Raw genomic sequence first — 23,077 nt, 5'->3', positions numbered from 1 at the left:
ATAAAGCTATTTTCATTTGTATAGTTTGTGCCAAATAAAGAACAATTATTAAAACTTAAATTTTTGAAAAAAAAATGAAGTTCCTCCATTAATAAAAATAATGTCTTCGAGTCCTTCAACACCAAGTCTCAGGAACATCCATGAGTGTGATTGATGAGTAGATGATACCATGATACTTGTCTTTGAAAGTAGTTGTTTAACTTCCTTTAGGGAGCAAAGGTAACTTCAATATGCAAATGTCCTGAAAGAAATGCCTCTTCTTTTTTCTTTTTGGTAAGACTGTTAGTGAAGAAAGTGTCTCTAATTTTTAATTGAATAAGAATTTGTATAAAAAATAGTTATAAAAGATAAATAAGAAATGTATAAAATGACGCCACCTGAACTTCTTCAGTCCAAGATTGCAAATTCATGATCTGAGCCAATTAAAACATCAAAATATAAGAGAGGTAACAACAGTCTGAGGTAAACACTAAAAGCTTAAAACTCCCAACTACTTGAAAAAAAGTTTAGTTAGCTGCTGACATTGAAATACCTGTATTGATGCTAATTTTGTCCCTGTAAAAAGATTTGAAGTTAGATTCAAAATGTATAAACATAATGTGCACTGATTCGTAAATAAAAAACAATGAAGCTCAAAATTTTATGTCAACCCTTTAAAAAAGTATATATACAAATCGCAAGAAGCCCCAGTCTTTGGATCAGCTAAGGATTTCATTAGAGGTATCAGCTTCTTCATTGGGATGTAGGCTACCAGACAGTTCTGCAGGCAAGAGTTTAGAATGTCCATTCTCAGTAACTCGCTGGGTATAAAACAAGATATAAGCTTGGGCCTTGCATACTTCATCCATAGTGCACATGCTTAGCTTGGAATCATTGCAGTGTACCCAGAATCCTAGAGTGAAGCACAGAAATACACCTTGATGTTTATAAAGAAACTTTAGAAATTTCTAGTATAAATTAAAACATGGATTTACAGGCATTAGTTTCAGTGAGTTGTTTTAAATTTATTTTTCAATTATAGCTGACATACAATATTAGCTTCAGGTATACAACAGTAATTAGACATTTATATACCCTGACTAGTCTAGTACCCATCTGGTACTAGATAGTTATTACAATATTACTGACTATTCCCTATGCTGTACTTTACATCCCCTTGACTACTTTTATAATTGGGAATTTAGTACTTAATCCCTTTCACCTTTTTCACCTATCCTCCCAAACCCCCTCCCATCTGGGGGCCATTAATTTGTTCTCTGTATCTATGAGTTTGTTCCTTTGTTTTTTAGATCCCACATGTTAAGTGAAATCATATTTGTCTTTCCAACTTCTTTCACTTAGCATAATAACCTCTACCTCGATCCATGTTGTCACAAATTACAAGATTTTCATGGCTGTGTAATACTCTGTGTGTGTGTGTGTGTGTGTGTGTGTGTGTGTGTGTGTGTGTACTACATCTTTATCCATTCATCATCTATCATTGGACAGTCAGGTTGAGTTAAACTATTTTTGAAGGGAAAATAATTGTCTAGACAATTCACTTCTTTTAATGAGAAATGTAGCTTGGGCAGTATGTTACTCTGGAATTGTCTATCTACCTTTATCCTAGAAGTAACTTGAAGTTATAGAATCTGATTAGTTCACTTGACACTATCTTTAATTCCTGGTATAATCTTACCAGTTACTGCTTTTGCTGTTTATCACACTATAAAGCAAATAGTGTACAACTAACTCCTGATAGTTTAAATTGTCTTCCTGGATTATTTGGACTTTCTGTCCACACCTCTGTTTTTTTTGTATGTGATGGGGGCCAGGAGAAATAGGAAGGAGGAGGGCGCTCATTCTTTGTTTAACAGTAGGTAGGGAAAGAAGAAATAAAATGTGAACCCTAAATCCAATCATTTTGCTACCTATGAAGGGTCCACGGAGGCAGTAAATAAAAGTGAGTTTTATATGTTAAAACCCGATGCCTATGGATCCCCCGGTTCATTAGATGCTTTGTTGATTAACAAAATTAACTGAAACCAGTAAGCAGAGGAGCTGCTCTTGCAAATGTGCCTGTAAGAAAAGACAGCACACTCTCTGACCTATAAATAATGAGACCATCCTTACTATCCTATCCCTGCAGCCCTTAGAAGTCAAAACTGCAATCCCGCAGAAAATGTCCTATTTTCTGCACAGGCCCTCAGTTTTTTATGAACAATACTTGTTTTCTTGGAAGAAAACAAGAGGTCAAGTGGCTTTGCTTCAGATGATTTAGTGGCCAATTTAGAAATCACTCAAGCCTGAACTCCAGCTTCCAAGTCCAACCCAAGATAAAATGCTTTTTCCCATCTATACCTCCTTCAGAGTTATAGCAGTAGGCAGTGTAGTGTCCTGAGCCAAATCCTTTCCCATGGTGCATTACTACAGCAGATAAGTCATAGATAAAACATTCTGGTCTGAGGGATTTCAGAGACTCCCTGCAGCAATAGGGCTCCATGTTTAAGATTTCTTCAAAGCCAACATGAATACCAATTTTCTCCCGATTATTACGTCCAGACCACCTATGAACAAACCAGGGTGCAATTATTAAGAAAATCAAGGGAAAATAACAATGTACTTACTGGTTTAGACAGTCATAATAAAATTTTAAAAAGGCCTCAGAGTATGGAATACAAAACATATATATATGTGTGTATATATGTATATATATACATATATATATATACACACACACACATACATACATACAATAAAGGATATAAATAGAAAAATATTTTCTATACTGAAGCTGGCTATAAATGGAGGAATTTAGGCTTATTTACTACATAGGTCTGGTCAGGTTTTAAAACTAAATATTTGCCTTCTGTAATTAGATGATAATATAGGAAGAATATTAACTTTTGAAAATTATGACTGTGACATTTGACCCCTTCTAACAGATAAGTTCAAGGCACCAAAGGGTTTTTAATTCTTTATTGTCTTGTCACAGCGTGAAGAGGCTATCCAGAGATTTGTTCTTGGGAGACATAAGCTGGACCTTACTTGGCCAGGTGTGGGGAAAAAGCAGAACCAAACAGGGCACCTCTCATTTTTCCCAATACTTCAGTCCTCTTCAGACTAGGAAAAAATGGGAATTGTGACCCTCTCCTGGGTGTAAGCACAACACCACTAGTATCAAAACTCAAATAATGCCCCTGCACGGTCATTTTCTCAATGTGGTGCTCATGCTTCCCCGTACTGGAGCCAACCATAGCGAGCAGTGTTTTTTGTCAGATACATAGTATGACCTGGTGTTATGGGGAGAAATAATGTAATATATGGTAGTTCTTTCAAGAGGTGATAATCCATTTAGGGTGGTGTGTGCAGAGACGAAAGACTTAGATGAAAATGATAGTACTAAAGTACTAAAACATGATTTTAAAACAAATAGCAGAGAGAGAAGGAAGAAAGGAATATAGACAGGTTATATAAAGGAAAAAAATGTGAAAATGCTTCTTGGTACAATGTAAAAAGGCATGGAGCTGAAGGTGAGACTTGCGCATTATTTATAGTATCTGCTGGACTAGCAGTCATCGCCCAATCTTTCCCCACGAAATGTATGAAAGATCCTGTAACTTTAGTAAAGATGGAAGACCAAGACATAAAAAAATGGGACCTACTTAACATGAGAAGTCACCGTCATTCTCACTGTATCTCTTTTACTTTCCCACAGAATTCAAACCTTAAAAAATTATGCAAATAAGGCAAATAAATACTTGTAAGCCTTCTAAATAGAAAAAGTTCATCCCTATTGCTGAATATCCAGTTTTTTCCTGCTAAAATACTTTAAAATAACGAAAGATAACATTTACACCAAAAATCCATAATGATTCACTTCCGAGGAGAGGGGAAAGGACTAGGGCTGGGGGGCACACAGGGAGCTTCTGAGCTGTTCGAACTATTTCATTTCTTAGGCTTCTGCAGAGAGCTCCTGTGTGCCCCTGCACAATCCCATGCTTTCTTTTGTCTTTTACACACCCTAGCTATTTTATACACTGGCAAATACAATAGTACTTTTTAAATAGATAAAGAGAAAAGAGAAAGATAAATGTGGTGGGTAAAGGCAGCATAAACTATGTCTCTGAATCAGAAATAAAGCATGAAGGGTCAAAAATGTTTTGGGCGGTTGGGCAGAAGATGGAAGAGAATAGAGTCAAATAGGTTTATATTAAGGAGAGCTTCAAATGCCAGATTAAATAGCAATTATGAAGAACAGGAGGTTCTGCAACAGTTTACAGTAAGTAGCCAATTAAGATATCAGTTTAAGTAAGAAAATTTAAATCCTTTCAATTTGAATCTCGTACGTATTCTCACCTCCCCATGCTCCCTGACCCGTGTTACCTGGTACTGGAATACAGTATGACCGTCCTAACTAACCCTCCTGTTTTCATTCCACTTGATTTTATATTCAATGGCAGGTCTCACCTGCCTTTTCACTAAACCTTTTTTTGTATACCCTTCCCTGTTCCTTCCTCCGTAGCTTTGTTCCTATTGCTCCCTTAGGCTTAAAATGCTCCTCCTTCTGTATACACCCCCATTCATTCACTTAATAGATATTTTGGGCATCTACTGTGTGCAGAGCTTGGTTCTGGGCCTTGGTTACAGGGATGAAGAAAGACAAGATCCCTCTCATTACTGAGCTGGTTCAGTGGAAGCGGGAGAGAAATAAGCACTAATTGCCAACTGTAGTTTTTGCCAGTCAGCAAAATAGAGTAATGTGATATTGAGGGTTGTTGGGTGGCACTACTTTTAAATATGATGTTCAGGGGAGTCCTCTCTAAAGCGATGACATGTGAACTGAGACGTGAATGGCATAAAGCCCCCTCTGCCATTAAAGAGGCTTTGGGAACATTTAGACATCAGCTAACCACCATATTTTGTCATGTATAATGTGCACCCACGTTTTTTCCCCAAACTTTCAGGGAAACAGCATTAGCACTACCCATGTATATGCGCATCCTTATTTTCCCTCAAAAATTTCGGCAAAACCATGCGCATTATACACGGTATAATACGGTACCTCCTCCAAGTCTCAGATAAATCAATTTGTTTATAGTTTGTGATACTTAGTATTTCTATTTCACCATTATTTCTGTGCATGCCTGACTATAAGCTTCTTGAGAAAAGGACTCTATTGTATACACCCCAAATAATATTGAACGACATCTGCCTTTAAAAGCACCCCCAGGATATTTGCTCACTATACCTAACTGAAATAACTGATAAAACTTAACAATGATTATCTCTGGCAGGTGGGACTGAGGTTTAAGAGGTACTTTTACTTTGGGCTTTAACTGCTGTAATGTTCGAAATAGTTTTAAACATATATTCCTTTAATTGTTAAAAAAAAAAAATTAAACTATGGTCTTCAATAGTTTTCAAATTATAGCACATAAAGTAACTTCTTGTTCCTTAAGAGAACAGCAGGCTCTCGGGTTAACATGGTTATTGCAGAGTATGAGACCATGTGCTTTGATGATCCAACAGGTTTGACAACTAATTCACATGCCTAAATATATGTTTCCGAAGACTAGAGTTTTTCTTTAACTGCTTTGAATTGAACTGCTGTATCTTTGTTTAAATATTTTCCAAGGAAGCAATTGAGTCAAATACTCTCAAATTATAGATTTAAAAATTTTACACCTAAAATATGCCGAACGCTATAAGCAGAAACTTAGAAAGAGAATATTACACAACTGGCCAAAATGTGAGGGGTCTGCTGATCAGCAACGCATTCTACAAGGGAAGCTAATCAGACGGTTAGTTATTGAATATGGTGCCTACTGGTCAAAGCTAGAAATAATGACAGGATTTCTTTTTGCAAAATAGAAGCAGAAGTAGATGTAAGTCATCTACTAGCCAAGTATATAGCATTGACATTTCATTCATCACATGTGAAGCACTATAAATAAGAAATGATCAAGTTAGAAGTCTATAGTTGGTAGGCTGCTGTTACTACTACTACAACTACTATTACTACTACTAGTACTACTACTAACCTGAATCGTTTGAGATGTAGTCTGAGAACCTGAGGTAGGTGGCAAATCGTAAGCTGTTTTTGAGCTTCTGTGAGTACAACTGGTTTTGTGGAAAACCTTCTACGCTTTGCTGTGATATCAAAGACAGAATGAGAATCAAATTTAAGGACACAACGTAAAGCTGAGTAAACTTTAAATTCACACATGTATTAGCACTTAAATATCTACCAGCACAGACATTGTACTGTGCTACAGGTAAAGACATGGCCTTGCCCTCAAGAAACTTATACTCACAATTAAGACACAACAACTTAGGAGTTAGTCAAGGTGGACAGATGTGTAAACAATTAAGTAAAGGACTTAATATAATCTTGCAAATAAGGCAATAGAATGATACAGTGCTATAATATTTAAAAATAGATTTGGCTATGACAAGTAGGAAAAGTTAAAACTCTCCCTAAACATACTTTAATATATACTCTTCCCAAATGCTCAATTTACAAGTTTCATGGTCACTTCATTTACTGAGGCTAACCAAGGGGCATGGGTCCTTACTGTCCAGAACACCCATCCCCACTTCCTGGGGACCCACCCCAGCCCTGGCCAAGGCCTGAGAAACCAGACTTTTACTAGCTCTGCATCGGAGGCCTCCCTCAGTGTCTCGCTTTTGCTATTTTAGCACCAGATCTTAAAAGAGTGGAACTTAGGATTCTTTTTGTTGTCCCCTCTGCTTCTCTAGAGTTCCACCCATGGATTGTGTCCTGCAGTCTCTGGCTGGGCCATTGGCTACCAAAGTTTGCTCTTGGTGTCCAGGAGCCGTCTTGCAACTTGTACACCAGCTCTGACTCCAACCATAGCAATAGCTGCTTCTCAAGTAGGAGGTGAAATCAGTCCACTATGGAACTGTTCTCTAAGCCCTCTCCACTTGCCACCGGAAGCCTTTCCTTCAAGGTCTATGCCCTGAGATCCAGGTATCCGGCTGCTGCTGAATGTCCTGGACCGACCTTTGGATCATTTCCCAGAATAGATGGTCCAAGTGTAGCTAGATAAGAGATTTCAGTTCCTTGATTTATCATTTTAAGCATTTGCCTTTAGGTATTAAAGTAACTCTTTCGGGCCTTCATTTGGTAGACCCAGCAGACATACACAAACATATTATAAAACCATATTCTGCAGTTGTTCATCATATTGTTCTAGTCCCAGATTTGGTGATAAAGCATCTCGAACCATTCACATTTATGTCCAAGAAAAAAAAATACTTCACCATACAAATATGATAAAGGTTTATTTTTTTTCTAGTCTTATAAATCTTAGGCTCCTTATAACAGAGTTCATATTAGACATCACTCAGAAAACAATGCTAGTATAAGTTGTTCCATAAAATCACCAATTGAGGTGACATTTTTTCAATGCTGGAATATCCAATGTTTCTTTTATATCACCTTAGAAGTTTAATATCTAAAGCCCTAGAATCGTTTTTTCAGATATGAAAATTAGGAAGAATACCTGAAAATAAACACTAAAATGCCATGTACACATTAATAGAAGAAATAAAGATAGAACAGATCTAATGTGTTTTTATGCACCGTTCCCCTGGAGGATAATGCTTTTCTTTCATTGAAATAATTGTTTCATCCCCCAGCGTTGGATGTCTGTGTCCACCTCTATTAGAGGGCTATCACAGTGTAACTTAATTATCTGTTTCCTCCTTTAGGTATGTGAGTACCTTGAAAGTGTCTTACCTTGATCCATAGCAACTAGAACAATGACTAGACTAACATAGAAGAGATAGTAGACGGTTTCTGAATAAATCTTGGTTTTTATAAAGTCAATCTCCATAGAAGGAATTCAGCCATATATTATTGCCATTTCTTTCAGTACCAATATGATGCTTTCCCTTTTACTATTCCTTTTGCTATTTTATTCTGCCTCACCTATTAAATTTTTTATTTTATGAGTCCTTTCCACAATTGACTACAGGATCAAAACAATTTTAATGTCATCAATAAGGCAAAACATACACAGAGTTCACAATTGCCAATTATAAAATAGAAATATCTAGCCCAGTTTCATCTGATGAACTAACAAAGAAAGTTTATTTCCATAATTGCTATTCAAGGAATTTTTTCAAGCTTCCTTTCATTTGTGTTTCTCTTTGCTAATCTTAGAAAAGCAAAGAGAATATATAGTCTCTACTTACAGTTACACTGGTCACAAACGTAGATTTTTCCTTCTAAAGGTTCTGTTTCTGTGAATTTGGCCAACATTTCAGTAACTAGACATGGCTGGGAAGCAGTATCTTTTCCACTGCATTGGTATCTTTCTGGAAATTCCAATGACAAGTCCCAGAAAGACTCTATGGTATTCGATTTGTTATCACATGCAAGACATGTAACCTGCAAATAAAAATATTAGTTTCTCAGATTACAATCCTTCTATCAAAACATTTACTCCTTTCACTAGAAATCATTGCCGATAAAAAAAGCTTTTCTTCTGAAAATGCACTATCAGAATTCTGAATAATCTGTTTTTTATTTTCAGGGAGTTTTTTAATTATAATTTTCCTTCCAAAAGATTGCCATTAAACCCATTATGCATCGGTGGGCTTTAACTACTAGGCATTCAAAAAGTTCCAAAGGCATTAGTCAAATTTTAATTTAAGTAAAAAACCAAACTATGGGCTCATTTAATCAAATATACATTATGTCTGTGTATATATGTATATATGATATTTATGTGCATTTAATTTAATGTGTTTAGATAATTAGACTTGATGTTCTTTGCCCTTTTTCTTTTCTTTTATGAATTCTCTCCCCAAATTCTTATAACTTCTTAACCATGACACACATAAAATACTATTAGTATATTTTTATAGACAGTATATTACTCTATATACAGATTTTGAAGCCCTACCAACTGATAATTTCAAAAGACAACACATATGACAAATAATGATGTCATACTCCCACTTAAAGCAAACATCACTATATTAAAATCCTCATAAACATATAGGAACCACAAAGAATATGAGGCAGCTCTAACAATTTACATAGGAAATACATAGGAAATACAGTAACTGGAAAGGAAAAGAATAACATCAGTGAAGAATTCAGCAGGATTTAATGTCAACAAACATGCAAATAATTGAAGACAGGCTTTATAGACCTAATAATCCACACAATATGAAATACAGTTGACACTTGAACAATGCGTATTACTTTTGACTACACAAAAACTTAACTCTTAACACATTGTTTGTGGGAAACGAGTAAACTCATCATATCGCCTCTAGTTGGAACCGGAAAAATATTGCAAAGTAAATAAATAGAGACCTCTTTTTAAACTAAAACACTGAAAGTTTCATAGAAAAATATCAAATAGATCGAAAGATATGAATATTTTACGGAAAGTCTAATTTTGGCGAGAAAATGTCAAAAAAGCCCCGCGTTACGACGCGATTTGGTGGGAAAATGCCCGCATACAATTAATAGCCTACTGTTGACCAGAAGCATTACTGATAATATAAAGTTGATTAACAGATATTTTGTATGTGTGTTATATACTGTATTCTTATAGTACAGAAAGCTTGAAAAAAGAAAGTGTCATTAAGAAAAATCATAATGAAGAGAAAATACATTTACAGTATTTATTGAAAAAAATCCCCATATAAGTGGACCTGTGTAGTTCAAACCTGTGTTGTTCAAGACTCAACTGTGTTACTAAGTTCTTTCATATAAGCTACATTCCTGGAACACGCAACAAAATAAAGAGCCAGTTGTAATGTAGATTTTAGATTTAAAAAACTGACACAGGGCCGGCCCGGTGGCTCAGGCAGTTAGAGCTCCATGCTCCTAACTCTGAAGGCTGCCGGTTCGATTCCCACATGGGCCAGTGGGCTCTCAACCACAAGGTTGCCAGTTTGATTCCTTGAGTCCCACAAGGGATGGTGGGCAGCGCCCCCTGCAACTAAGATTGAACAGGGCACCTTGACCTGAGCTGCCACTGAGCTCCCGGATGGCTCAGTTGGTTGGAGTGCGTCCTCTCAACCACAAGGTTGCCGGTTTAACTCCCGCAAGGGATGGTGGGCTGTGCCCCCTGCAACTAGAAAAGGCAACTGGATCTGGAGCTGAGTTGTGCCCTCCACAACTAAGACTGAAAGGACAACAACTTGAAGCTGAACGGCACCCTCCACAACTAAGATGGAAAGGACAACAACTTGACTTGGAAAAAAGGCCTGGAAGTACACACTGTTCCCCAATAAAAGTCCTGTTCCCCTTCCCCAATAAAATCTTTTTAAAAAATAAATAATAAATAAAATTTAAAAAATTAAAAAATAATAATAAAAAATTGACACAAAGAAAATAATACTCCTGGCATTTAGTCTGGGGACTCACTAGGGCCAAGGTTTGTCCTTTTAAGAAGTTTCTGGAATTAAAAAAAACAAAAATAACCATTTCAACAACTAACCATCTCAATCTCCTGAGATGACCGGTAAGCCTAAGAATTTATTACATGTTTAAAGGGACGAGAGCAAAAACCCAGCAAAACAATTTTTATTAATTTCAGAATTCATCCATAAAAGAAAAAATAAGAACATACGTACTCTCACATTATTTGAAATATAAAATGGTAACTTTCTGGAAAGAAATATGTAATTAAGTATCAAAAGTCCTACCCTTCACAAAGTAATTAATTCTACTTCTAGGACTCTGTCTTAAGGAAATCATTAGGAGAAATATATTAATTGACCAGGAAATTACAATAATGGAAAAACTGGAAATAGATTACAAGTCAACAATGGGGGAATGGTTAAATAAACTGTGGTATATACATATGATGGACATTGAAATGGTGTGAAAAGAATTGTCAAAAATTTTAATTACTGGGCCGGCCCGGTTTGCGCAGGCGTTTAGAGCTCCATGCTCCTAACTCCAAAGGCTGCCGATTGGATTCCCACATGGGCCAGTGGGCTCTCAACCACAAGGTTGCCGGTTCAACTCCTGGAGTCCCGGAAGGGATGGTGGGCTCCGCCCCCTGCAACTAAGATTGAATATGGCACCTTGAGCTGAGCTGCCTCCCAGATGGCTCAGTTGGTTGGAGCGCGTCCTCTCAACTACAAGATTGCCGGTTCGACTCCCACAAGGGATGTGGGCTGTGCCCCCTGCAACTAGAAAACGGCAACTGGACCTGGAGCTGAGCTGCGCCCTCCACAACTAAGAATGAAAAGACAACAACTTGAAGCTGAACGGCACACTCCTCAACTAAGATTAAAAGGACAACAACTTGACTTGGAGAAAAATAAAAGGCCTGTAAGTACACACTGTTCCCCAATAAAGTCCTGTTCCCCTTCCCCAATAAAATCTTAAGAAAAGTCCAGATTTAAAAAAAAAAATAAAAGAAGGTATCTGTTATCTTTAAAAAAAAAAATTTAATTACTGAAAAGTCTTTACATTAAATGAAAAAAATGAAGAAAGCAGGTAATATTCAACATGACAACACAATTAGAAAAAAAAGCACAAATGTGCAGAAGAAAAAAACTAGAATGTACTAAAATATTAATCGTTTTTTGTGTGGGTTGTGGGGTTAGAAGATACTTTTTTTCTTCTGCATAGATTTACTGTATCATATAGGTTTTTTATGACTATATATATTACTTTTATTTATAATAGTTTATTTTACGCTCGTGCATAAAAAGTTAGAAATGACAGAGAAAGATGGTGGAAAAATAAAATTGCGTGCAACACAAGAAGCACAACTCTTATCTGGTAATCGGCACATGTAGAATCTTTACATTTCTGAAACAGTAAGTGAAATAAACTTGACAGATATTCCCAAAAAAATTACGTTTGAAATATTTAAACTGCATTCCAGAACAGTATGCTATAAAAACAAAAAGTGGTATCATTACCATGAAAGTTGAACTGAGAAACAGGCAGGTATGCAGGAGAAGAAAATGACCTAGCCCAATTGCCTTAGTTAAAAACCATTTTTTTTTAAAGTTCTATGCTATGGAAAAATAGAGAAGCTTATGTCTAGTAATAGTCTATTAACAAGTCTACTCATTATAGAGAATCATTAATTAGATGGAAGATTCTGTTTTTATGATTCCTTTTCACAAGGGAAATTTTTTACAGCTAGAATCCATTTAAGATTATTCTAGATAAAATCACATTATTTACCTTAAAATTTCCCTACCTACTTGTTAAAGCTTTCAGACCTTACTCCTTGGTCCCTAAAATGACTCAAGTGTGCACCAAATCCATTCCCAGTACATCAGCATCTTCTAATCTATTCCCTATGGGATTGAACCCTCCTCTTCTCAGTCTCTCAGAGAATGAATGTAGTATTTTTAATCTAAGAAACTCTATTTCTTAATTCCCTCTTCCCACAAAAAAACTTTGATACTGTGGACATAAAACTACTTATAATGATTTATGAAGGAAACTGTAAATAAGTGAGCTGACTTCATACATATTTGTAAGTGATAGATTTTTGACCTGAAAACAGTACTGGTTTTAATACACTAGATATACAGAGAATACGCATTTTTTAGGTTTCACTTTATGAATCCCACACAATAAAAATGATTATTTTAGAAAATCCATACCTGACTAATAAGTTGTCCATGAAAAATGTTATTCACAACATTCAGAACCTGTTTGATAAGTTTCCTTTGGGAAGTGGGGATAAGAGCTGGTGACCTGGTGCCAGTTGTCTCTAGTTCATGTTGTATTTTATCCAAAAGTTCACAAAGAAATTCCTGAGCATCTTGCTGGGCATAACCACGAAAAGCAGGAATGAGTCTCCACACTGAGTGTAGCATGGCAAATGGTGAGACCAAGGCCCACTTTCCAGACCACATGACTTGGAACAAAGTATGCAGTTCATGACAGAGAGAAATGTATTGTGAACTTGACTCCCTTAGCTGAATAAGTTCCATCTTTCTACTCTTTGATGCTCCACCACTTACTCTGGATGATAAACTTGCATGTCTAGAGCGAATACAGCCTGTATCTTTTTCTTGGCATTCATTCATTTGATATATTGTGTCTGTGACTGGTGGATGCTTATAAGATGATCTTGTCTTATCACTAGCTGTCACAGCCATCCATCGGTTCAGATCAAGTTTTAAGAAACATTGTCGAAAAATAAGTAAATGACTCAACACTTGAAGAACAGAATTCATATAGCAAGTGTTTCCCAAATTTCTCAATCCTGTTACACCAGGAGTTACTATTGACCTCCGTTTAACTGAGGAGTCACTGGATTTTTTTAATTTTACATCTTCTGAGGTAGATACCACATTATCTTTTTTTGCTGGTGATGCTGGGGTTTGTAGTGGTTCTTGAACAGGAACTATTTCTATGGTGGTGGACTGAGCTAGACCTTGCAAACGTAAACTCTTTCTTGGAGGCATAGTTTCTAATTCTGCTTTAACTTGATGCTCTAATTCTTGCTGTCTTTTCTTCACTTCTTTTTTTTCTGTTTTTTCCTGAAATTGTTCTTTTTGCCTTTTTCTTCCAATGGGTGATTGTTCAAACCAAATTCGAAAGATTTTACCCATTAGGATCCTTCTCCTGTGCCAAAGAGCAGTATACATTTGATCTTCATTTTGAAGCAGAGATTGGGCACCATCATGTAAGAAACAAGAATCATCACTTATCCCTATAGACCGTAAAATCCTTCCACTACGAGTGGTGCAGTGATAATTTTGACTTTTGATTGCATTTAAGGTACTTCGTAGTAACTTCAGGTCTCCAGTCACATTATCATTAAGAACATAATCATCACAAAAGTAACAAAAAACGTACATCTCATTCACCTCTAATGCAACAGGATGACTGCTTTCTTGAAAGTGCTTGAGTGCATGTTCTTCAATATATCTTCCACAGGCAACATGGGAACAGCTAAGGCAAGCCCAAATCGACTCAGTTGTATTACAGTCCACACAATGCCATTTCTGAGGGCTGAAGATGGAATGGTCTTGAGCAAGCAGCAACTGCCCAATGTGTTTGCACTTATCCATTGTTAACATTTATTTAGTCTAGCTGAGAAACACATGATCCAAAAGTCTCTGTTCACACTTGAAATATCTGAAAACTAAGCAGAACAATGCCAATTTTAATAAAATAAAAACAAAAGGCCAATGTTTTTCTTTTTTACAAGGTATTTTTCCAAGAATAATTTTATAAATTTACTCCCTCTGCTCTCAATTTCTGGGCTGCCTGTCATAATACCATAGGCAGTTCTCACATTTCTCTTGCTCTAGACTTCTCTAATCTCTCACCCATCTTAACTCTGAAAGAACATATACTCTTCACTTTACTTTCTGAAGGGGGTTCCCTTGAAAAATGTTTTAAGTTTTCTGCTACCATCTATTGGTGAATAATGGGTAGTGACCACTTTTCACTGAACTAGAATAAGATACATCCTTTTTACCCAATAGTCTGAAGGCAGTTTAAGATTGGGGCTAGCAATGCCAAATTATATCTCCCATAATATCTACATTCTGAGAGCCCTATGTGGAGTTACTATAGCATAATCATAGTTAAAAGCACAGGTTTTGAAGCAAAAAAAACCTTTGGTTTGAATTCTACCTCTGCTACATCATTATATATCTGATTTGAGCAAATAGCTTAACTTCTCTAAACTTCATCTATAAAACAAGGAAAATCATACCAAGTTCAAAAAGGAGGAGAATTGAGATAAAATACAAGTATTGATCTGACACATAGTAAATGCTCAATAAATGGTAGCTATCGTGAATAAAACTTAATATTCTCTTCTATTTATTCAAATAAATTAAATATTCCACTTAATTACCATTTTATTTTTTTAATTACTATTTTAAATTTGGCTTTCCATTAGTAAATCAATAATGACCTTTAATTCATGATTCTATAACATACTCTGATTTGATACACTTGACGGTTTGCCTTAGGAAGATAGAAAAACAGAAGGGGAGAATGCTTTTGTGTTTGAATAGACTCACAGGAATGTGCAAGGATGTGTAAGCAAATAAAGAAAAAAGAGGAAGAATATTAAGTGGATTGCCATATAATGAACTTTCACATTCTGGCAGGCCTAAGCATTTTCTGAAATTGTAAGCTTATTCTAAAACACATACACATACATACACACACACAGCCAACATAATAAAACAAAACAAACAAAAACCTATGTGATTTTGACCCCGAAACTTGTTCCTTTAACAGGTGAAATCAGGAACACTTCTGCTACAAATCCTAAAAATCGTGACCCAAAATCTAGTTAAAAAGTAGGGATCACAAAAACATTTCCTTCCTTGATTTAACACAAATTGAACACAAATTTCAGGTCACAGGTGGGGACCTACTTACAGAACACTTGGAACACTGTATGTAGCATGAGCCATGCTTTAATTTTTTTAGGGCAGCAAAGACATGAATTTTGATGGTACTTCCAGGTGCTACCTCCAAGACTGTAAGAAAACTGCAAAGGTAGAGCTAATTTTTGGTTCCTTTCCACCTGTTTTTTGTAAAATCTCCTAGCAATCAGAGAGTCTGCACCTGCTCGCATTTCTTAACTTGTAGACACAGGGTATCCTGAATATGGACTTAAGACTGACCAGTCACAACACTCACATGTGCACACATTTCATACACACATTTTAAGTTTCCTTTTCTTTCCTCAAAATTTCCTGAGGTCAAATATAATATTTTATTAGCACTCCTAACACTCAACAGTAGTTGCTAATGGCAAAATTAAGACATCTGTGATTATTATGTTCCATTATCCTAAATCTTTCCAGATACTTTCCACACCAATCCTCCAGGAAAAATGGTTGACTCTACCTTCAAAATATATCTAGAATATGACTACTTATTACCTCTACTACCACAACCCTGGTCCAAGCCACAGCAGAGTCTAACTTGAAGTACTGCAATAAGGCTCCTACATCGTCTCCCAGCTTGGATCCTTGTTACCACCAAATGTTTGCTTGCCACACAGCAGCAGCGCACTCTGCCTTTAGACTCAGACAACCAGGGCCCAGACCTGACACTTTAGGGGGCCTCTGCTCTGGCCCTGTCCCATTATGGGGAGTCAGCAGAGTCAAGGGTATGTGACCACCTGGAAACTGCACATATCCCCAATGCCTGTTTCACTGGTACCTAGTGCCTGGTTCCTGGGACCCACTCACTGGTACCTGGGACCTGTAGAATTCCCTGCCCCAATCATCCCCAAGCCTGCTTCCAGGGCCTATGGGTAATAAAAAGCCACTAAGAATTCTGCAGAGGAAGATGACATGATCAGATATGTAGGTTGCAAAAGGATCTGAATTGCAGGTCTGGAGGAGGGATGGGTGATTAAAAGAGATGGATGATTAACATCTACTACTCCAGATGTTATAAGGAAATTAAAGTTGTAGAAGTATTGAAGCAAAGATGGTAGCAGAGGTAGGTCAGTGATAAACAAACATTGGTTGAAAGAATGGATTCAATATGGAGATTAAGAGAAGAATCTAGGGTTCTCTTCTATTTACTCTTATTTTAAAAGGATCTTATAAAAAACAGATAATTTAGTTAAACAATTGTTTCTGGCAAGTCACTGACAATAATGACTCAAATGCTTGAAAAGATGAAGAGGGTAATGCTGTTTCTTTATACTCAAGGAAAATTATTTCATTCTAAAATTTTAAAGAGGTTGAGTTGACACCTTGTACAACATTCAGAAAAGGTGGCTCAAATTTTTAAAAACCTAGAAAAAAAAATATATATATCACACACACACACACACACACACACACACACGCACACACACACATATATACATATAGGGTGCCAAAAAATGTATACACATTTTAAGAAAGGAAACAACTGTATTAAAATTGTAATATTCAATATATCCGGATATATGAATCAATCAGAATGATAAATCAGAATTCAATATACCAACAGAAGATGAATACAAGTCATGTGTATACATTTTTTGGCACCCCCTAGTATATATATCCTGGGGTTATCTCTGGGTCATGGGACTGCAGATTATTTTAATTAATCCATATTTTAATGAACATGTTACTTGTATAATAAGTTTTAAGTAGGAATAATGTTACGTATACGAGTATGCTAAATTACACACCAGCTTATTCACTCTTTTCTCCTCCATATTCTGCAAATAAATTCCATTGGTTACAAGGAATTTGTCTATTTCATTGTATTTGTTACTAAAAAAACTATTTAGATGATGGCAAAGTCCCTGACCTTCACCAGGAAGTGGCCTATAATTGAATAGCATGATTCCATTTGATGCAAAATTGTGGATAGAGTGAAATGTTGATCAGATGCTAGCAGGGGCATGATATCACAGCAAATGGTTGGAGAGCACACTCTGTAATCCAAATGCCTGAGTTAACACTTGGCTAAACTTACTATATGACCTAGACAAATTATTTATGCTCCACATACCACAGTTTTCTTATCTGTAAAATAACACCAATAGGGTTGTTGACAGACTTATTAGAGAAATTTATATTTGCAAATCATTTAGAACAATTCCTGGCACTAAATAATATGGCCCTCAGTACATCTTAGCTTCCAATAATAATAACAATAATAATAATAATAATTCCTTATAGTTTCATCACTTTTATTCAGAGGTTCCTTCTTCTCAGCCAAATGTGTACTAAGCCCAACTAAGGTGCTAACTGATAATTAAGATGTTAGCTGAGAACTAAGGTCTGACCTCTCCCAGGGGTATTTGCATTTTAAAAGGGGATCGCTCAAAGATAAAAATCTTTTTAAAAATCCAAAGTACCAGAGGGTAATGGGGGAGGAGGGCTCTAGAAGAGGGTAAACGGGGTCTAATATATGGTGATGGAAAGAGAACTGACTCTGGGTGGTGAACACACAATGTGAGATATAGATAACGTATTACAGAATTGTACACCTGAAATCTATGTAACTTTACTAACAATTGTCACCTCAATAAACTTTAATAAAAGACAAAAAAGAATAAAATGATGGAAAAAATGAAAAAAAAATCCAAGTAAAACCAGAATGGTGGAATGACAGATCATGAGATTAATATTTTAGAGTAGGGGGCCTATCTACCCTGTCTGCTTATGAAAGAAACCAGTAGGAGATGGATGACCAAGGGAAGGGCAGGGAGGAAAGCAGGAGCTAGAGAGCCAGGCTGCTAGCACCAGAGATCTCCAGTTTGCTCTGCTGCTTGGAGCCAAAGCTCAGAGACAGTTACTAGGGTATCCCCAAAGGGGCCTCATCACTCAAACATGTAAAAGCTTGGAAAAAAGAAAGGGGGATGGGAGTATTTTCTTGACACTTCCTATTTTCCTCTACCGGGTTCAGGGCACTTCTTTTCATTTGCTAATCCAATGCCAAGAAACTATGTATGGATTAAGTCTGGCTCCAGCAGACTGGATATGTGATTTAGGGCAGTATATTCATTTTAAAGAGCTAACAAAACATTTTTGTATCCCTCACATAGATTCTGATAAAATATTACCTGTACTAATACACAATATCAACATAAAAATAGTCGAGATAAAAGTATATAAAAGTTTTGAATAAAATCTGTATATAAAGATTAAAATTATACTATCATTTTCTCATATATTTAAAAAATGTCTCACACTTGAAATTAATACTAGCTATGAAAGGACTTTTTTAAACCAAGTATGCTAATTTTTATTTTAAAGACACATAGATTTATAAATATTTTGAAAGCTTTTTGTCATTCTTCACTGCTTAAAGACAATAAAAATTTTAATTTGTCTAAAAAACAAAACGAAACCCATTCAAGCTATTCAAACTTTTCATGCTATGTAACTGAGCAAAAATTTCCCTTCAGGAAATTTCTAAAGTTTAAAAGTAACTGTATTGGACTTATTGAAAGCTAATTATTACATATAGAGTTAGCATATTATTAAAGCAATTTTAAATAGAAAGCTAAGGGGTGGCCTGTTAGCTCAGTTGATTAGAGTGTGGTGCTGATGGCACCAAGGTTGCCAGTTTGATCCCCGCGTGGGCCACTGTGAGCTGCACCCTCCCTACAAAAAAAAGAAGAAAGCTAAAATGAATGGAAGAGAAGGAAAACGGAAGAGCTAATCAGATATGGTATCTTTAGTCAAAGGTTTACATCGCACAAAAAAATCAAGTGAGAATACAGGTAAAAGATTTAACCTGTTAAAGTTCAACAGCACAAAATTGCTTTTATTTACCACCCAGTGAGGATTTTCTGAAAATTTCTTTTACTCATTGCAACATACAATCTAGGCTTTAAGCATGTACAATACCTTTCTCATCCATATTAATGACTTTTCAAACCTCTTGTCATAATGAACTCATCCTACTAGCAGCAGTTCAATAATCAGATCTAGATAGCTACCAAGTCTTTATCCTTAACCCTACCCTTTCTGAACCACTCTCAGACACACCACAAACTCAGCATACCTATACATCTTGCCTTCACAGACTAACTTCTTTTCTAATATTCTCTTATTAAAGGTACTGTATTATCATTCAAGAATGAACAAATTATTGAACGAATGAACACAATAGGCTCTCAAACTCTCCCTGCTCCCTCTTAGGTATGCTATTATGCCTATTATGTGCTTTGGTACCTCTCCTTGTCAATCATGATGTATTTCCTTTCCTTTATCCCTAGAAAGGCCGTAGTTATTCTTTCTTTCTCCAGAGATCCAGACTCTATAATTACCCTGATCTCCCTTGAAACTCCTCATTAAACAATAAAGGATACCCTTTTTCCTTAGGCCTTCTTCATCTCTCTAACATGCCTCTCCTGAAGCACAGATTGAATCTAGTTGATGAGGTTCTAAGAAAAAGCCCCTGGAAAACAAGTTCTGCCACCAGATTATTTGAATTTCTCACCCATCACTACTTATATTTCATTCATGGACAATATTTATTATTAGTGTCACACCATCATACTTACGCATCAAGCTACTGCAGCTAACTTCATAACAATGGGAAAAACATTTACACAGAGATCGAACATCCTATGATGGGTCTGGTAAATTGAGTTCAAATATTTTATATGTGTAAAACGCCTAGACCCTCTATCATTCTAATACACCCATGACTTGGCCTTCATAATAAAGTTTTTATAACGTCTGAAAGTGCTGTGAAAAATCACTTGTATTTCTTACAATTATCTTAATCTTTGCCAGAAAGCCAGTATTTGTAGAATCCTCCTGTATTTCAGTTATTTGTCACCTATTTATCTGGGACTAATGGCAAAACTGTCCCCCATTATTGAATCCAGAGAATGATTGGGCACACATTTCTCATCCCGATCACACTCCTAAACCAGTGGCTCCAGCCCCTCTTTAATCTCCCTCAATCAGACAACTCCATTAGAATCTGGAAACCACATTCTGTCTAACATTGTATGAAGAAGAAAAACTTCAAAGCTCGTTTTTCTGCTACCAAGAAGCCAAAATGTTGTCTTTCTCTGTACCCCTCTCTGTACCATTCAAAAGCCCAATTCAACAAACATTGACAAGGGTTTTCTTCCATGTCAAGCAGTTAGTCAGGTGCTAGGGATACAAATAAATTACAATCAGACTTTATCCAAAAAAACAACACAATGAGCAGAAAATTCTCTTGAATCTTACTTAATATAATTCAAGTGTGTAGAGGAAAGTTGGTAGAGGGTATATATATATGAAAGCTTATTCCTTTCCTTTTGTAGTACAAGAAAATTCTGTGAAAAAGTTGATAAAGACAATTAGGTAGGAACAACATATTTCAAATATTAACCCAAATCTTCAACAGATTTTCCAGTTTAAATATTCCAAAAAGTGTATCACTGCATATTATGCTAAACACGGATTCATGTCACTTGTTAAAAAAATCTGCGACAATTATTATTTTGGATGAAAAAAAATGCACTATCAAAACAGCCAAAACATTTCAACTTTCTATGATGTATGCATTGAACTATTTGTTTAATATCAGAATATTTCTAAATTGTAACATGGAATAGTCTACAATGATAAATACTGGATTGAAAAATCTGCCATCCAGTGCAAAATTAATGACTTAGTACAGAAAAAGCTGGAGAAATCAAAGTGGTGGGGGAGAGAAGCTACATGAGCCAAATGTTTTGAAATCTCTTTCAAACTCCAAAGTGCTAAAGAACAAAAAGATCAGGGTGCCAAAATACAAAGTTTTCTTCTCTTTCAGGACAACTAAATCTCACTGATTATTAAACATTCTATAACCATGTTCATAACTCATGTTTGGCTTTCCGAATTTGATCACAGTGAACAGCCAATTATTTTTCCTTGTTTACACCGAATGCTGGTTTTAAGGACATCTCAAAATGGAATTCCAGGCCGTGTTACTACCCCACAGGCAGCTATTTAACAGATAATAAGGTTTTCAAGTGCAGACCTCAAAAGTCGTATTTCCATGCTAATTTCACATCCCTGTTACTTGCAAGATATGACAATTAAGGTTTAAAAGTGGGGAGTAAGGGAGGCTTGAGGATAAAGGGATTTTACCAAAACGCTAAATTGTATTTTTACTTGCAGAATTAAAACTGCAAATTATCCACTTAGCAGAATTTACAACAGTTCCAATTTGCAGTTAAAACAATTATCTCGTTTCACTTTCTTTTTAGGGGTGGGGATGGAGGCGGATCCTACCATCTCTTAAACTTGAGCGATCGCTTTTCTTTTTCACTTCTCCCGCTGACAGGTTTCTTAGGCGCCCCCCCCCACCCCACCCCCGCCCAATGACTTTAACCTATTAGCATTCCTTCCCCAAAGACCAGCGGGAATGGTTTAGGAAGCTGGTCTTCAAAAATCCTAAGTATCTCTAAGTGTCAGCAGGTGCTGGCAGCACTGGGACCTAAACGAAAGAGGGAAGGCAAGTCATTCCCTCCAAACGGAGGACTAGAACCGCCCTTCCAAAGCATCCCACGGACTTGGAGCATCATTTTTGTCGGCACTCAACCCGGGGTAGGATGCGGTTTTATTTCGGCAGGGCCAGCGCTGCAAGCGCCCAGCCAGCATCAGATTCTCGATCACGTCTCCTCAACGGTCCGGAGCCCGAGTCAGGGCACAATCCCCCCTCCGCATCCTCTCAAGTCCCCCACTTTCGCCCCTTCTCCTCCCAACTCGTACCCCTCCAGCCCAGCGCTGAGTGGCTACGAGGTACTTCTAGCCACAGAGGAGGCAGCTCCTCGCAGCATCTCCGGGCTCTCATGAGGTGGCCGGCCACCAGAACACTGGCCAGGACACGTCGTATGACCCACCGAAACTTCCTACGGGCGCCAATTCTAAATTCGCCGGACCCGCCGCCTCCTCGGCGAGCCCCTGGGCTCGCTCCCCGTGGTGGGTCTGCAGCCCCCTCTCCCTCCCTCAGACCCCTGCCCTGCCAGCTGCGCGGCGGGAAAACACCGCCAGGTGCATCCCGGCCCGGAGGGCTCCCGTCGGACCTCCACTCCCGCAGGGAGCCTCGCTCCGCCAACCGCCACGGCCGCGCGCGCCCCCTCTTGCACACTCACCAGCCAGAGCCGCAGCGGCCATCTTAGCGCTCGCCCCCGGGACACCCATAGCCACACCACCCCCGGTTCGGTAGCGGCGGCGGCTGATTCAGGCCGCTACGTCAGCGGTGACGCGGCAGCCGGCCCGCCCCCTCGCGTCCAGAGTGCGGGTGTGGGGGTAGGAGCGCCGGGCCCTCTGCCCCGCGAGTGCGGGCGCGCCGATGGGACCCGGCGCCGGGCTTCCACTCGGCGTCAGGCACGGACTTTTCCTAGCGCCACTGGCTCTGCACAGGCTGCAGAAGCTTCCTCCTCGGGCGGCTTCGCACCTGTTGTGACCGCCGGGGCCTACGAGCTGATAAGATGCAGAATATTCCACAGCCGTCGTCACTCCTTCAGACTAACTCCGTCAGTGTCGACTTGTCTGGCAGAAACGCGGGCCAATTCCGTTATCTTCAAACCCTGTCCAAATTAACTGGGGTAGACATTTTTTTCAAGAAAAAACGTTTCCATCCTGAGAAGGTACCTGGTACCTTGGGTACCTTCTCAAGTGGTGTTGACTTTGA

General features: G+C 37.6%; 1 protein-coding gene across 2 annotated transcripts; it reads right to left on the bottom strand.

Annotated features, from left to right (window-relative positions):
• Positions 1-505: 505 nt before the first annotated feature.
• Positions 506-22,657, bottom strand: USP44 (ubiquitin specific peptidase 44). 2 transcript variants are annotated; one of them, XM_019732153.3, is made up of 6 exons: positions 22,536-22,657; positions 12,610-14,102; positions 8,203-8,398; positions 6,024-6,132; positions 2,341-2,546; positions 506-892 (listed from the first exon to the last, which is right to left on the bottom strand). In XM_019732153.3, exons 2-6 carry the CDS (start codon positions 14,035-14,037, stop codon positions 699-701), a joined length of 2,133 nt encoding a protein of 710 aa, XP_019587712.3. In that variant the 5' UTR covers positions 14,038-14,102; positions 22,536-22,657; the 3' UTR covers positions 506-698. The 2 variants fall into 2 exon arrangements, with proteins under 2 accessions (XP_019587712.3, XP_019587714.3); XM_019732155.3 differs by lacking the exon at positions 2,341-2,546 and having other exon boundaries at positions 22,536-22,610.
• Between the last annotated feature and the right edge of the window lie 420 nt (positions 22,658-23,077).

The sequence above is a fragment of the Rhinolophus sinicus genome, chromosome 1, assembly GCF_057876585.1.
Source record: "Rhinolophus sinicus isolate RSI-liver-muscle chromosome 1, RSI-T2T, whole genome shotgun sequence".
NCBI lineage: Eukaryota > Metazoa > Chordata > Mammalia > Chiroptera > Rhinolophidae > Rhinolophus > Rhinolophus sinicus.
This window is presented reverse-complemented; position numbering and strand designations above follow the sequence as displayed.

Excerpts from the sequence above, each read along its gene's own strand:
- USP44 (XM_019732153.3), bottom strand. The coding sequence starts at position 14,037 with ATGTTAACAATGGATAAGTGCAAACACATTGGGCAGTTGCTGCTTGCT. Across the intron at positions 8,399-12,609 it reads ATGGACAACTTATTAGTCAG|GTTACATGTCTTGCATGTGA; the intron begins GTATGGATTTTC and ends TTTTATTTGCAG. Across the intron at positions 6,133-8,202 it reads CGTTTGTGACCAGTGTAACT|CAAAGCGTAGAAGGTTTTCC; the intron begins GTAAGTAGAGAC and ends TTGATATCACAG.